Source organism: Agelaius phoeniceus, chromosome 3 (assembly GCF_051311805.1).
Source record: "Agelaius phoeniceus isolate bAgePho1 chromosome 3, bAgePho1.hap1, whole genome shotgun sequence".
Classification (NCBI taxonomy): Eukaryota; Metazoa; Chordata; class Aves; order Passeriformes; family Icteridae; genus Agelaius; species Agelaius phoeniceus.
The window spans coordinates 67,331,165-67,348,590 of NC_135267.1; the positions used below are offsets into that span (position 1 = coordinate 67,331,165).

Below are 17,426 nucleotides of genomic sequence, written 5' to 3' on the forward strand. Positions count from 1 at the left end.
ATGATTACATTTTGCAAGGTTTAAAGGGAACCCATGGATGCTCCTAACAATCATTTCAAAACGATGCTTAATTTCACCAAAAACTGTGAGTGTACTCTGCTAATTTATAACATAGCCCAGCTGGTTAGGGTGGCCAAGACCACTTTGCAGCTCCAGAGCAGCTGCATCATCTGGCTTTGGTCCTGGGAAGCCAGGGGCTTTTCTGTAAGAATCTGCATGTTTGCAGGACTGCTGTGTAGCCTGGTCCTTGCATATTGGATATTCATGTGGCTCCAGGATCCAGCCCTTCACACAGAGGCTGTCTTTGTCAGGATATGGACTATTAAAGACAAAACAAAACCCAAAACCAACAGCAAACTTGGCAAAGGAGAAATTTGGAGTAAGCTATATTTCTGCAGAAGTAAAGCACATTGGTGTTTGTGTTCATTTGTATTCTGACAGCTAATGCTGGTGGTTTTAATAGCACCTTAGCATTAAAAACAGAACTGAGGAAGAAGGTTTGTACTCTAAGAATAATAATAAAAAAACATTAAAAGAAAGAAAAAACCAGTAGTACTGGCTGATGGGTAGTACAGACATGAATTCTGAAGCCCTTCTAAAATCAATAGTGATTTAAAGATATCCACAGTAAATAGAGGGTATCTTTCCTGGCTACTCTTTGTACTTATGCAGAACCACTGGAATTTAAGATAGGAAAAGATCAATTATGCCAGCTAGTCTGTGTCCTACCATAAGGGGAGTACTTGGTCTATTACCATGAGATTTTGACTCACACTTTTGAAGTCCTCAGAATCTCATGCCCATACACTGACCACAACTGGCACTACTTAGACATTTACAAATCTATATCAATGGAGGGAAGAGATTTTGTGATTTGTTCCATTTTCTGTCTCCATGCCACATAGGGCAGAGATGAATATGTGTATTTTATTACAATCATCATATTTTTCCACTTTCCAATCTAAAGACCCTGACTTTTGTTTTGGGTTTTGTGCTGGTGCCATATATTTAACATATACTGAGAATAGTTCTCTTGTAAATTCCTTTGCCCCATTTGGGGGTAATACATTCTGTGGTTCATATGAAAGTTGCTTATTTTCAGCTCTGAACCAGCATTTTCTGATGAAGATGCTCAAAATTAGGCTCCTCAAGTGCATGTTCTGAGACCTAGAAAAATTGGCCTGATTTTTAAGGGTACTGTTCTCCCATAATTTCTATGAAAGTCAACAGCAGCTAGAGAAGTTCAGGCATTAATCAAGTCAATTAATTAGGTGCCTGAATTCAGGTTCTTAATTTAAGTATTGCATGGTGGATAATGTTCTGAAAGCTGCAGTACAATTACTGAGTTCCATCTCCTTCTTTCAGATAAGGTCTCAGGCTTCATATAAAAAGCATGACACCTGAAATATAATCAGTCCTATTTCCTGAACTTTCTATTTTTCTATTGTAGTGTGTTACAATGGAACATCTACAAGAGTATTTAACTCAATTTTTTTTTCTTTTTATTAAGAGTGAAAACTTGATTAAAATTAGCCAAATAGCATAAAAATCTGTACACATTCTTTTACATTTGTAAATGAATTTGATTTTAAGTGTGTTCATTCCTGTCTCATGTAAGAATAGCAGCAACTTATTATCTGCTAGGCTTGTTCCAAATAACTGATCTGCTAAGAATAGTAGTTCTAAATATGTCTTTAATTGAGCATGCGAGTAAGGCAGCAAGGTTATATAGCTACCTAAGGGAGAGGGGAAGACTCATGATTGGGATTTCTTTCTTTTAATTGTTTCTCCCCAGGAGTTCAGGTCATGTAGAAAATGGTCTCTGTGGGATCCTGTTCTTAGGGAATCTTGGTCAGGATCCACATGGCACTGGGAGAAGGCTGTGAAGAAAGCAAAAGATGAAGGCAGATCCAAGGTCTCTGTGATAATAACTAGATTAAATAATATTAGGATTAAATTGGTGCCTGAGGCCTTGGGAGCATGGACACTTGTGGGACCCTGCAGAGTTTGAGAGAGGCTCAGAGACAGTTTATTGTTGAGCTCTAACTGACAGAGGTAGCTATGTAACACACTGTAATAGCAACAAATTAAATCCTCTGCTTTCATATTCCCAAGGAAGGGGACAGAAGAAAATAAGAGAAAATAATAATAATAATAAGTATACCACCACCCCAAAACAACCACCCAACAAAACCCATGACACCAGATGAGAATACGGCCTCTGAACAGGCTGAGACAGATCAAAAGCCATTCCATTCCATTCCGTTCCATTCCATTCCATTCCATTCCGTTCCGTTCCGTTCCGTTCCATTCCATTCCATTCCATTCCATTCCATTCCATTCCACTGCTTGCGAATCTTCCATTAAAGTAACTGTGCTGCTGCCTATGTCCTTTAAATGCAAAGGCTGAGCCTGACTGTTCAAATGCCTTTGTTGGCATTAAATTTTAGCCAGTTAATGAAATAACAAGATGGATATCAAATGCTATATTAGAATTTGAAATCAGCATCTTTGTTGATTACATATACAAACCATTCAATCAAAGAAAAAGATCATCTGGCATATTTTATTCCTGATTATAGGATGAGATATTAATTTCCAATTAAAATAGGAACTGAGAAATAATATGTTGCTGCAGAAGGTGAATAATAATTTCAAATAAGTAAAAGAACATATTGTGGTCATTTTACAGGCAGACTGTACACAGTCCAGCATTTGAGGAAAACAATCATAATAATTATTTGTTAAGCTCTCATAGTAATTGCTCTCTGTTTCAAAAAAAAAGATGCTGTAATCACGTCATATTCTCTTCTATGTTGGTTATTTTTTTCTAGAATGAATATGTAATTTAATGTTATGTCCTAACTATCTGAATTAGTGTAGATTTCTTTTAAGCCTAAACTGCTTCTGACTTGATGGAATCCCAAGTTCAGAATCAATATTTTATTGATTTCCAGTTTAAAGCCTTGAGTATCATGTTTGAGTATTTGACCATCATAAGCCACTGTATTTCCATGTGATTTCCTGGTCATTTCCATGAGCCTTCCAATATGTGATCACAATATTTTAATCAGGGATGAACTTCCATAAGCTAGAATGGCTGAATATTGATTATTTTTATGATCTGCAAGTAGATGAAATATTTTTACAGCATACTTGCTTCATGATGGAGTTGATTCCAAACATTTTTATTAGAGTGTGCATAAAAATGAATGTCCATAACTTTATTTCATTATGGCATCTTAAGTATACTTCTGGTTTGGCACATGACTGCAGCCACGAAAACGATGGCACATCAATACAAAGTCATGCTTCTTTTCAAACCATTTGTACTGATGCTTACTTGGGAGTATAAGATACAGGAAGTGATTTCTTTTAAATAGGGGCAATTATTTTCTTTTGTTGTTTCCCAGTGTATTAATTCCAAACAACAGGAATTAAGATAATAGCCAAAATGAGGCAAACAATAACTTCAAAACTTAGCATTTTTGGTAGGTTTTTGTTATCTTGCTTCACTGTTGAACATTCTGTGAATTGTACTTCTCAAGCTGATTTCATTGAAGTTCACACACAAACATCACAAGTATGAATCTTTTTTTTTATTATTCTTTGAAGTGGGCTGAGTTTTTTCACGTTGCACTGAGCTGTACTTTGTAGATCCTTCTATTTCTATTTCATTAAAAACTAGTCCTTGCTGCAGAGCTATTTCATCAAGATCATTCCACTGAAAGCTAGGAACAAGGGGAAGCAATGCAAAAATGTCCTGCCAAACCTTTAACAGTCCATAGCAATGGATGTATACAGAAGGGGTTTCAAATGCCAGCTTGCAGGCTTGTTTAGAGAAGAAGGAATCTCAGCATATCATCCTCATAGGGTGATAAATCCTATATTTTTTGGTAAGAAAAATTTCTTATGAGGAACTTTATCCTAATGGGAAGAAACTCAGAGGCTTCAGGCCATGTCATCCCTTACAGAAGCTTTATTAGGCTGATGAGCTTCTGTCAAGCCATCTGCTCTAAGTCAGTTTCTCCAGACCTGCACTTAACAGCATGTCCCCCTGTACATGAACTTGTGGAATTTCTCTGCTTGTTACCTAGTTTCTTTCTCCTTTCCCTCTTGCTTTTGTGGACTTACATCTTGCAACTTTTCAACTCTGTGATCAGTTTCTTCAGCTCTCAGTGACAGGAGTTATAAACACACGGGAACAATCTGTGTAGATTGCAAAGCCCGTGGTGTTGGAAAGCTACACCTTGCCAGGGGCAGCCTAATGAAGGAAGAGACAGCACTCTCCTGGGGCTCCTGGCATGCAGACAGATGTGCTGTTAGCATAGCCCTCAGGTGGTGCATTATATTTGCCTTCAAGTCCTTTCTTTCACTGCTAAACAACATGAGAGACAGAGTAGGAAATGCAGATTCATGGAGAAGGGGAAGAGGAATATTTTTCTCCAACACAGCTTCCCATTCCACTGATGCAGTTGTGACAAAGCCATACTGGCAATTACTGCAAAGGCCTCCAGTCTTCCTCCAGCCTCTCCTGAAGGCAGACAGGGGCAGCAGCATTGCACATCAGCTGTAAGTGCTGGTGAATACGTAATATCTCATTCAGACATGCCCTGTCTGCTCATCCCTGCATTGTCCTGTGGCATCAGGCATGCCCAGTCCTCACATTCACTTGATTTTGCAGGCAGGACAGCCCTAGGAAGGTGACAGTCTTCTCATCCCCTGCTTGGCTTCTCTGGGTCACAGAAAGGAGTCTGTCTACTCTCCTGGACAAAGGCACACTACAACACATCTTCATCATTTTCCTCAGTATAAGCATGAGCTATGTGCGTTGTCACTTGCTGCTGCTCCTGGAATCATATAGTTGTGTGAGAGTCTGAATGCCCATGCAAAGAGGCAGAAGGAGCAGAGGGGGGAGCAAACTTCAGACTCTTGTATCTGTTTAGCAAAGTCTGTAGACTGGGAGATGAAGGAGGAGTTAGATCAGTTTCCTTCTGTTTTCTCCCAAGTCATGTGGTGAATTCAGACTTGGCATAGGGCTGGCAGCACTGCTGGGTCCCCTTTCTCCTGCCCTGTGCTTAGAGACTCTGACACTTGCTCTACATCTGACTAATGAGTGAGTCAGCGACTAGTACAGTCATTTCTCCTCACAATGTTTCAGCTTCACTGTGGCACTGTTGTATTTGTGTATGCCAGACTTGTTCCAGAGTCTTTGACACTAAGCTCTTAAAGCCCTAATGTGCTTACATAACATGATATGGAGAACCACGAAAGTAAATTTAATTAAATCTTTCCCCACTTCTTCTGACACACAGGAAGAGACAAAAGGAACTTCTTCTAGAACACTGGGGAATAACGTGGCATACTCACAAAAGCAGTAAGGAAATTGAAGACACTGGTGGTGTATACTATATATATACAATGGGTACTAATCTTCAAAGGTTTAGGTGTTAGATATCTGAAATGAAGGAGAACCTGTACCTTGATGGCTGAATTCACATTCTGGTTTCTTTTAGCCATGCAGTTGACATCTGTAAAAGATATGCTGGTAAAAATAAATCTAAAACCCCCAAATCCTTTTAAATTCAATATCAACTTTATTTCAAGAGAAGACATTTCATCAGTGATTTGAATAACTTTGCTAATGATAAAAAGAAAAACCCTCCATACAAATACTGCTGCAGTTACCATCTTGTTAATGCCTTAGAGAATTCTAGTGCAAATTTTTGAGGAGCTTTTGCTGAATACCCAGCTTTCAAATGGGTGTTTCTATTCTCTTCTCTCTAGTTTTATATAGAAGAATAGAAATACAGTAATCCCAATTAAAAAACAGCATTCACCAGATGTAACAAAGCAGTAGTATCTAAGAGTCTCATAGATTTTACCACGCTCAGAAAGAAAATAGCAGGGTGTCTCAACTGGTAACTGTAATTGTATCCTAGCTTTTCAGGGAAAAATACATCAAATGTAATTGCATGAATTTAATCTCTTTGCTTGGGGAAATAAAAACCATTTGAAGAATAGAAGCAAAACCTTTCCGATTTAATGACATTCTGAAAACAAAGTCTGAAACCCCGTGCACTTCATTTACTGCTTCATGAGTACTGTAAGATGTCAAATGTTTATCAGCATGTTTCAAAATCTGGTGTAGAACCTGCATTTTGTAAGATATTCTTTCCTTTTAGCTTCTCCTGTGAAAGCTCTGCTTCCTCTCTTGCCAAAAGGGGGAAGAACTTGCAGCTCTAGAGAAATGCATTGCTTCCTTTAGAGTGGCAACATGATGCTCCGGGGGACATTAAGGAAAGATCTTTTCCTTAATGTATATAAAAATACTCATCCTTCCTCAGCCTTACCTTACAAATACAGGAGCTCTGTCCAGACAAACAAATAGTTCACATACAAAGGAAATTGAGTTACCTGTTTCATCTCCTGCCTTTCTGATAGCTCTATCCTCTGTGCATAGGATCCCTGTAAGGGATCTCTCCTCTCTTTCACTGTATTTAGCTGCCTCTTGGACTTGCTTCCCTGCTGCTAGAATACAGACACCAAAGTGAGAAGTAAAGTGGCAACCATTGCACATATCCTGTTCTGTCTGAAAACAGAATAGTAACTGTTTTTCTGGGAACAGAAACCATAAAAAAACAATAACTTACCATGATGGGATCATTTGTGGTAGGTTGAATGAAACACATATTATGGTCTGTGTGAAATTTTTCAGCCTATCAATTCTCTCTCATGAAAATTGCAAAAGTTCTTTTTAATTGAGAACAAAGCAAAGCCTTGTTTTTTTCTGAACATATTTTGGCTGGGAAAATATGCTCCCCCAAGATAATTTTTCCACAAATTATTGGTGGTCACATTATATCTTGCACATAGAGACAGCAAAGTCATTGAGACAGCCCACAACAAGTGGAACCTGTGCTCCTGATCCACAATTGCTTGTTCTAGTCACCAAATCCTGGCCTCTTCCTCATAGGTAGTGAGCTACAGCTTGAACTGTCTTGGAAAGCAGGCGGTTACATAGGAAATAAAACTTCAGGAATTCTTCTTACTCCATATTTGACTGTGGGCTGGAAAAAGTGTTTGGATGTTTTCATATAGAATAAATGACTTGTTGCCTGTGACTTGGTTTTGGACATAGTGAGTACGGTAGCAGGAACAAAAGTTCATTTTTATTCTTAAGATGTGCAGATTTCATTCAGCCATACAATAATAATGAACAGAATGTATTTTTTATCAACAAGGCGATGCAAAGAGAAAAAAACAAAAGATGCACAGGTTTTAAGCACACCATCATTGTACTTATCATATCTAGAGAAATTATAACCTCTGTTACTCATTTTGCAGTGCCTTGAAGTGAAATTTGTTAAATAATTTTGTTGTTATCTTTGAAGTTAGATAATGTAAAAAGATGTTACAAATAGAATATAAGAGGGAGTGAGCTGGCAGTGTTTCTAAAACATCTGAATCAATAATGGCAAATGAGTTAAAACAAATGAAAAAATATTTTATACAATCATAGTTTGGCATGGTTGTTAGAGGATTAGCCATTATTGAATGTTCCCATGTGCAGAAAGATAAGCCAGGGAAGGAGACTGACCTGTCTGAACAAATACCTTTGGCTGGAACTCAAGATAGTAAAGGAGAGTTTATGGCATTTGAGTAAAGGGGAAACCAACTCAGCAAGACTACAAGGATTTCATTAGGTTATACAGGGAGAAAATTAGAGGGGCCAAAGCCCAACTGGAGCACAATCTGGAGCACATTTTCTTTCCTATGTGTACAAAGATAAAACCATAATTAAATATTTAAGCATCTAACTAAAACTGTTCCAACTTTTCTAAGTAGCCAAATACCCTAAAATTTTACAAAAATCACCATTAACTAAGTTTTTTCATCACCATTAACATGCCATTTGGTTTCTAGAATAATCTTTAATTCTTACCTTTAGAGTCCCAGATTTAAAATGACTGGTCAGGTCAAAATGCTGACCTTCTGCCCTGCTCCTTGCAAGATCCTATGACACAAATTTGTTGTGGTTGAAGTCTGTCAGGTCTTCTCTAGCATGAGACACTGCAACATATGTGACATCCAGTGCTTTCCAAGGACATGCTATTACCCTAGCACCTCTCTACACAAACCTGCACAGAGGAAGATGAGCAAATTTTCTCAGAGCCACTGGGGGCTCTTTGGTTTCAATGGAGCTTTTTAATTTCAACTCTGTGGAGCCTGACCAGAGTTAAAGCAGATTGTTAAGGGCTTTGTTCAAATGGCTCCAACTGCTGACAGGCTTGAAGCATTGGCCATCTCTGTAGGAAGCCTCTTCCAGTGTTTGGCCACCCTATGGTAAAGGCAGTGTTTGTTGGGACTGAAGGGGAGAATAAGAAACCTGCCTCCACAATTTGTCCAATGGATATGCTAGCAGCCTGAGTGCTGCTCTACCAGTTCATACCCAGTATTTTTGGAGGGGAGCCCTCTTTACTCCTTGTTATACTTGCATAACCCATATTTGGGTTATGCAACCCAAGTATGGCAGATTTTTTAATCTCATTTCATTTCATTTTGTTTCATTTCATTTCATTTTCCCAATAAAATTTTGCCCCAATTGTCCTTCCAGATTTATTTATTTTTTGCATAAATTAGCACTCATATTCAATGCAGCCATCACCCATGCTGTAACTTACAACAAAGCAAAAATCTCATTTGGCCTTCCTATGAAGCATGGCAGTCCTGTAAAGGACAACTGGAAATTGAGAAAGCAGTCTATACAATTTTTAATACCTTCATACCTCTGTCACCAGAAATGAAGACAGTTTTTATGACAGCTGGTAATTTTTTTATTTCACCCTAAATATTCAGCAGATGACCATAGCAAATGATAAAACTATCTGCCTATTCCAGATGAAATATTGTCCTTTATAACAATTTTGCTGAACAGATTTTGGCTTTTTAAGCTAATCAAGAGTCATCTATGAACAGACTGTGTTCTTTATCAAATGTCTATGTTTGCTCAAAATTTGCCAACTGGCTAGATTCCCCAACCAAAATGTTTTTACATTTATTTCCATCACAAATTCCCTCCTGCCCTAACCTTTCTGAGGACTGCAAACAAGTAATATTTGGTGCTGAGTTTTATATTGAATATCAAGAGAAGAGACACCTCCTATCTTTACTTTTACATGATAGTTAACTCATGGCTTGCCATAATTCCAATAGCCCATTTTTTCTTTATTTCAGTTTTTCAAGTGGGATTTGCAAAATACACTCTCTGTTCTTGAGAGCACTGTTAGCTCCACACTGAATTCACAATAAAGGCACTAAATTAATTTCATGGCTGCTTCACAGTCACATCCTTCTAAGGACTTAGCTGAAGCTGGGATTATTTTGCTGTGAGATGCATTACAGTAAATGGAAAAATTAATAGTGATTTTCATGAAAATTTGGACTCTTTTCTCTTCCTTCTCTACCTGTCCTTCAGTATCTTTCAGCACTATTGGGAGATTTTTCAGCAGTGTGCAGCTAGGATGTGGTGTTTGGTTTTTTTGTTGGGATTTGTTTGCTGTTTTTTTCTTCTTTTCCTTGCTGGTTAGTAGTGTATGTGTGTACGTGCCCTCATCCTCTAAGATTTACTGACAGACACAGAGACTAAAATCAAAGCTGTGATAAAAAAAATGACCAAGAGTACTGAGAAGCTGTTAAACTTAAATTATTAAAGGAAGATTTGCATTACGCCCAATAGAAAATTAAGTATGATATTTAGGACACCTGAATTCTTCAAGGTCATTCAAAAATTAATGGTCTAATTTGAGTGACTTCAATTAATCCAATATTCACAGGACTTATGACTTACAGCTTTTCTTTGCTTAGTGAAAGCTAAGGTCTCTAAAATTAAAAAAAAAAAGTAAGAAAGCTAACAAAATATTTTTCTATTAGTCTCTGTAGATCAATGATATTTTCTTCCAAGGGCTGAGAAACAAAGAAAAAAAAAGAAGTTTCACTGTTCAGGGTTCTGCTTTGCTTTTTGTTATATTTCAAAGACTTACTGAAGAAAAATACAACTTTATAGAGATGGCCAATGACAAATATTGTTATACTTTTGCATTTATATAAACTTGCCCTATGAAAACTTAATTGAACACTGTTTTATCTCTGGCTGAACACAATTACATGATTTCTTTTGTTTTAAAACTCCACACATTTCTAACTGATTGTCCTAAGTGAATTTTACAAATTCAAATGCATAAATGTATCAATAATTTATAATGATGAAAATGAAATAGAGTGGATTTTGACTCTGGGAAGTTAAGTTTAGGGAAAACATGACTTCTCATTCTGGATTTACTGAAAAATATCTTATTTACATATAAGGATTTTTATATTACTGATCTGGAGACAATTCATTCAGACAATTTACATGTTGCTTTCCACTACAATACAATTATTTCGATAGGTGACATTGAGGCAGTCACCTCTGTAGTGTCAGACTATATGCTTGCAACCTTAATTTAGGTTTTCATTCCAAAATAGTCAAAAGGAAATTCTTCAATCAACAACTATTTATTCTCTTTGGAGGTGTGCATATCATATTGAAATATGATAATCCAAAGCAGGTTTTACTGAGTCAATACACACTTAAGGGAGTGGCCTGTTTTTAAACATTGGCAAATCCTTTTACATTTCATTTTCTACCTCCATCACCCACATGAAGGCTTGCCTCAGGAAACACATGGATGCTACCATTATCTCCTGCCAGCATTACTGATGTTTATGCTTCATTTTTTAAACTAATTTTAAAAAATGAGGAAGATCTGAGATAAAATTTCATGTAGGAAAGGGTATATAGTGGGTGCTGTGCACTATCTGATTTTTGTGATCTCTTCCATAACTCGCTGCTTAGAAGCTTCACAAGAGGAATGCTGTGCCAAGCCCAGGTTCTTCCTGTGTCTCATTCACTTAGGGACTGAGAACAATTTCATTTTCTAGCTAGAAGAAAGCAGAATCATTGATAAATTCACTGTCTGCTAGTCCTATGGGACTAATCAGCTGATAGAACACCCTGGCAGATAATTTTTTGAGACTATATATTAGCATATACAGGCATACAAATGTCAAGCCATGCTGTACATAAGTGAGGGTGCACAAGCACTGGCATGCTCTCTGCTTCCCTGGGTGAATGTTCTGTCATCTTGCATACAAGAATTTTTTATTTTTTCTGTGTTTCTCAGCATGAATCTGAGTGGTGTTTGTTTCATGTGATTTGAATGGGAGCTGTGAACCTTTTCTCACAAAGAAAGTTACAGATACGTTGCCTCTGGAAAGAATTTTTTTCTGCTTTCTTTCAAGCTGCTCCTTGCTTGGTGATGCTGGTGGTGAATGTATGGTAGTGAGGAGCACATGAACTCATTCAGTCAGATTATGCTATATTCACAAAGCTTTTTAAATTCACCATCATGTCTGTTTGCTATGTTAAGCTCATCTGTGAAATAGTTACTGAGGCAAAATTTTCTTGCCCAGCTGCAATGCAACCCAGGGAAAGCAAGATAGACATGCCTGCATTTGCACTCTCTCTGTCCTATGAATTCTCAACTGAAATTTCTGAGTTTTAGGGCAAGCAAGCTGAAAAGACCTACCAAATCAGAGCCTTTTCCAATGATAAATGTAAGGACAGTCTTCATGGTTTGATTTGAGAGCCATATAATAGCTGCATTGGGGTAAGGAACTATTTTTCAACTTGAAAGTTTTGGTGAACTTGCAGATTTTTACCTCCTTCCATCATATTAAAATGGCAAACATCTTCTCCAGCCTGGATTCAAGAAGTGCCAGTTAACAGCTAGTCTCTCACACATCCTACTTCCCTGGTGTACACAAGGTGTTCCTGAGACAAAATAACAGAGGCTGGATTGCCACTGCCTGTTAAACATCGAGTAACGTGGGAGGCCTGCAGATAAAAGCAACTTGCAGTCTGGAGCATATTGTCATTGAATGACTCAAGGGGAAACAAGCAAAACTGGAAGGTTTCTTACTTCCAAGCTGCCTTGGGCCCTGCAGCACAGGTCTGCAGTCCCTTGGGGTCAGCACTGGCAGTGCCCTGCAGCAGCTCAGCTGGCAGGAGGCAAGCAGGGAGCAGCCCAGGACCCAGCAGGGTCTCTGATGTGAAGTGCAGCCCAAAAACAGCACCTTCTGACAGTGCTGGCCCAGCTGCAGATCAGAGGGAAAACCTATGTGGGGAGAAAACCACTGCTGCCATGTTGTTTCTGATCAGAGGAAGGAGACTTCAGTGTCTGCTCCTGCTGCATTTGCACAAAAACTTAGTGTTTCAAACTTTGGCTGACTTTTTTTTGCAACCCCATACTGGCATATCTAGTACCACTTTTAACTAAAAGGATTGTTTCTGGTAACTGGAGAAGTGATGTTGATTTACATTGTTTAGTTATTAACACTGAAAGGGACATTGCTGTCTTGACCCTCAAAAACAGGAGATTAAAAAATAAAAACTTCAAATGTAAAAAAAAAGTCAATTTTTCAAAGAAATCACTTTAAAAATTATTTCAGTGGAAATCTATCTTCTTGATTAACCTTTCCTAAAATAAATAATATTGTGGAATGACAAGGAAAAATTTTAAAAAATTACAAAATATAATCAAAAGCTGACAACTTGATTAAATAGTTGATTTCTCATGAAGCATTTCACTTTTAATGAATTCAAGATCTCTGGGGTGGTGGTGGGCATGTGTTTTATTTATTTATGTATTTATGTATTTTATTTATTTGTTTGTTTGTTTATTTAAAAATCCTCGACTGGCACCTTGTTTATGCCTCTAAAGCTTTGTAAGAGAAAGAAGGAAATCCTTTTTAGATATCGTTGTTATTTCATATCTTCATGTAATTTGATCTTTCTTTATAACAACCCTCTTTTTCTTACCATTGTAGGCAATGAGAGCTTAGAAGAAAATTATGTGCAGGACAGTAAAATGGGATTTGTCATCAATGCAATATATGCTATGGCTTATGGGCTGCAGAACATGCATCATTCCCTTTGCCCCGGACACGTTGGACTGTGTGATGCTATGAAGCCAATTGATGGCAGCAAGCTCCTGGAGTTCCTCCTCAAATCCTCATTCATTGGTGTTTCTGGAGAAGAAGTTTGGTTTGATGAAAAGGGAGATGCCCCTGGAAGGTAAAGAGGTTTCATCTCAGCTATTAAACCAGAGGGTGGGAAGTGGGAATGTTACTGTGCTTGGAGATGTAGATTTCTTTGGCTTTTTTTCCTGAAGCATGGACCATTCTTTCCAACAGCCAGGAATAACATTGGTAACACATGGTATCTTATATTGGGACAGGAACTCCAGTAGAGCTTATAAATTTCTGGTGCTACAGGAGATGAAAAACCTTGTAACTCACAGACTTCTGGTGTGCAAGGTACTATTGGGTCTCAGTACCAGGGTTTTAGCATGTATAAAGCCTATTACAAATGATTGGAATTTAATGAAGAATTTACCTGACATGTTTTTGAAGAGAGGGCTGTAGAGCTCATCTGTTCCAACTGGAGCTCTGCTGAAACCTTGCCAGAGACTAGTGTTGATTGGTAAGATCCTTTATGATCTCCTTAATTTGTTTCACTCCAAATAGAATCAGATAAGTCCTTGAATTTAAAGATAGGTCTGTGTAGAGCAGGACAAATAATAGGGGGCTTTTGGCAGAAGTTTCTGTGTTTCACTCATTTGGGGTCTGGTCCCAGCTGTGGCAGCTGCTATTGTTTAGCCCCCCCAGCAGACACAGGATGTACCCCAGCAGTGGGTAAGGCAGCACCTTTGTGGACTTGGATGTCACCTTTGTTTCTCTTATGGTAGTGAACTGGCAGAGATCTTTCCTTTCATTTAGTTTTGTGCGTTCCATTTTAACACAGGGATTTTTTTTCTTTGTTTTCTTTTTTACAAATACATTTAATTCAGCTGCTGAAGTACAAAGTCCATTATTAATTGAAACCTACCCAGGGATTGCTTCACTGAAGTTTGTTTTCCTACTGAGTTGTTGAAGTGCTATAAAAGGCTCTCTCACTCCATCTTTGGGCTTATTGCATAAGTGCATCTGAGTGCCAGCACCACACAAAGGAAGGGCTCTGGAGCAAACAAGAGTTTTCATGTCTTTCCATGCCTCCAATGAGTATTCATAAGACACAGTGGTCTTAAAGCAACTCTTATCTCTATTACTAGGTTTTATTAGCAAAACTGGCCAATATTTTTCTATTTTCTAGATTGTTATGGTTTTTTTCTATTGTCATATTTAAACAGTATATAGGTAGGGGCATAGACTATAAGAAAATAAAGGTTGTATATAAAGTAACCTTACCCCTAAAGAGTTGTAGCTGGGCCAATTATTAAAGATTAGGAGCAGGCCTGACTTTAACAGGCCACAGCTGTAACCAATAAGAAGAAGAGTGCTTTAAAAGAGTGGATCGGTTGGTTAAGGGGGAGCTGGAGTCCATTGGCTACTGTGAGAAGAAGGAAGAGTCAGTGCTTAGAGGAGCTGCTCATAGGAAATATCAAGGAGGTATGAAACTCTTGCACGAAGGAGAAAACAATATGGAACTTTTGCAATATAATGACAACATATATACATTTAAACAGTTTGTTACATTTAATTAGTAATAAAAAACTAGTCAGTTTGGTCTTGTTGAGCATTGACTTCAGAATTTTTTAGTTGAAGATACAGATGAGTTGAGGTTAGACTTTGAAAGTAAAGCAAGAAATTCCCTTACATTTGACCACATACTTATCATCATAAATGCATAAATCAAGTCTTTGCACATATAATTTAGATAATACAGAGAAATTACTGCTTAGTGTAGCTTTATGCTTTTTGAACGCTATTTGTGTCCATAAAAGCATTACTCCAGCTTTGCACATGCTACGTTTTCTGTCTGTTAGCTATTTGATTTGATGTTTAGATGTAATTTTCCAATTTTAGCCTAATTCTGATTTATTATTTTGTCACCCAAGAGCATTTCCACAACTCTCATCAGTACCAAGCATAAAATTAGATTGAACAGTTGCTGAATTTAAAACATAAGAGAGTTTATACCAGGATATTCCTCTGAGTATGCCAGAGTGATAGAATTTATTCCATCCATCATTTTTGTCTATAGCAAAGTTCATTTTTCTTGATTCCCTGGCCTACTTAGAATTTGATAGGTTATTTTAGGTAGGGAATTTTTTTGTTATTGATCCTCATTTATATTTTCACAGTTGTAGCTAGCAAGTTTGGGCAAGGAAATTCAATTAACCTTTTTGTTATTCATTCTGTAATCCTTGAATCAATCTGTGGCATTTATAACATGGGCAATATTGTATCAGAGAATTGCTGTGTGTATATGAACTGTGACCTGCACAGTCCGTCAGATCCTTGTATGGCAGCAGCAGTTTAATATAATCATCTGTAGCTTCAGATGGCTGTAGTGCTTCCACAGCTTTGTGTGGAAAGTCTCTTCATGCATCAGTGAACAGACCATAGCACTGTGTCAATTCCCAGGAGTTTTTGTACCTTAGCAAAACGGACCACATACAAAACCTAAATATAGCAAAGTCAGTCTGCTATGAAATTTCTTTGTTTTTTGGCTTCTCTATGCAAGTGCAAGAATGTCACACAAATGTGTAAAATGTTTTTACACATCTTGTCCTCAAATCATGTGAACAAATCAACTTCCCAAGGTGAAATAATATTCCTCTTAGAAGGCAGCAAACTTTCTCATAATTTTCAAAATCTGTGAGGTTCTTTGAGCAGTTGACTCCCACAAAATCTTAATTGTCATCATGATGAGCAGAGAAGATAGAGTTGCCTATAATTATGTTAGTGTGGCGCTCCCATAATCTTCTGTTTTGAAACCCATACAGCTTCATGAAACCTTAACCATTTGTTTAGACGCAACTCTTTTTCTATCTCGGGCTCAATTCATTGTTTCAAGGTTTTTATCAAAATGAGATTGGAAAACACAAAGTGTGTATTTCTTCTGTGAAGAATCTTTTCTTTGAATATCTCTTATGCAGAAATACAAAGGAAACTTTTATCGGAAGGGCACAAATGCAGTCATTTAGCTGGCTGCACTGCCTCTGGGAAAAAATGATGTGGATATAACTCTGGAAACTCAGCTGTCTGTGCTCTCTATACTGTCATTAAAAACATGCTGGTAAATTTACTGCACTTTTTACTTTCATTGAGTAGCTCCCATTTACTTCCTCTGTAGCAATCCCATCACTCAAATTTCCAGAAATGGCTGGAGAAGGTGTGAAGGATGCAATAGTCAACACAACATCCTTCTCTGGAATAAGACATATCTTTTAGCTCTGGTCTATTTTAGGTAATTGCCTCCTTTTATCTTGTGGTTGGTATGAAGAACCTTTCCTCTCTAGAGCAAATGATTTGCATAGACCTCTGACCATAAAATGCTTTGTGACAACAGGCAGGAGAACTTTCAGCCTCAACAATGAACCTTTGATATATGGAGAAATGCTGAGGTTCACAAACTAAGACAAAAGTTTCACCTAACTAACATTTCATCTTAACTAGACTTGGACTTAGAACCATGTAAGTCTATTTAGTTAAAAATTTCCAACAGCTGTTCAGGCTTCAGTCATGAAAACGCTACCTACCCCAGTGCTTTGAATGAATAATCAAATTTTGCCTTATTCAAGGCCTTCAAACTTGCATGTAAACAATTTTTTTTCAAATATGCATTTTTATTTCAGAATCTGGATTAATGGGTGGTTATTTCATCCATTTACATCCCAGCATTGCTCAGCATCTCTTTTCCCTCCTGTCTTTCAGGATAGCAAACATCAGTATCAGTCAGGTATTACGGCTGTGGGAAAAGGTAACTTCAGCTATCTCACATTAACTGGAATAAGAGTGTGCCTGTGACCAGCTGATTTATATTCTGGCTTGCCTTACAAGTAACTTGCTCATAAGACGCCACCTACTGGGTCACATCATTTCCCAATATACCAGAGAGCTTGCTCTTATGTTAAAAGAAGGATTAATTTTTTTACCTGCTGGATGTGTCAATGGCTTCTTTAAATGCTGCCATGTGTGTGAAATACAACTGCCTCCAAGAAGTCTTACTCTCTGAAAGCCTCACAACTCTCAAATCTTCTTTTGGGGTCATAATTATTAGCATGGACACAGCCCAAAGTTGTTCAAGTTGTACATATGTGAGAAAGGGGATGGGGAGAGGTATTCCAGCACTGAATTTGTCTTTGCTCAAAGCACAGATTTTTCATTAAGAAAAAGAAGGAAAGGATAAAGAACTTAAGCGCATCTCCATATACCAAGTGTATTTGCTAGACCACATTTTTCTACTTAAAATTCAAGCTGCATATCAAAGCTGCAAACATTGTACTACAACTTGTCATAACGCAAGGCTGTGTAAGAGC

General features: G+C 37.7%; 1 protein-coding gene across 5 annotated transcripts in view; it reads left to right on the top strand.

The window, feature by feature from the left end:
- The window catches only part of GRM1 (glutamate metabotropic receptor 1), a 187,322-nt gene that overhangs the window by 125,297 nt on the left and 44,599 nt on the right, over positions 1-17,426 (top strand). For all 5 annotated transcript variants that reach the window (XM_077175522.1, XM_077175523.1, XM_077175525.1 and 2 more), the window contains exon 5: positions 12,931-13,177. In XM_077175522.1, the coding sequence (XP_077031637.1) occupies positions 12,931-13,177 (247 nt within the window). The remainder of the gene's footprint in view (positions 1-12,930; positions 13,178-17,426) is intronic.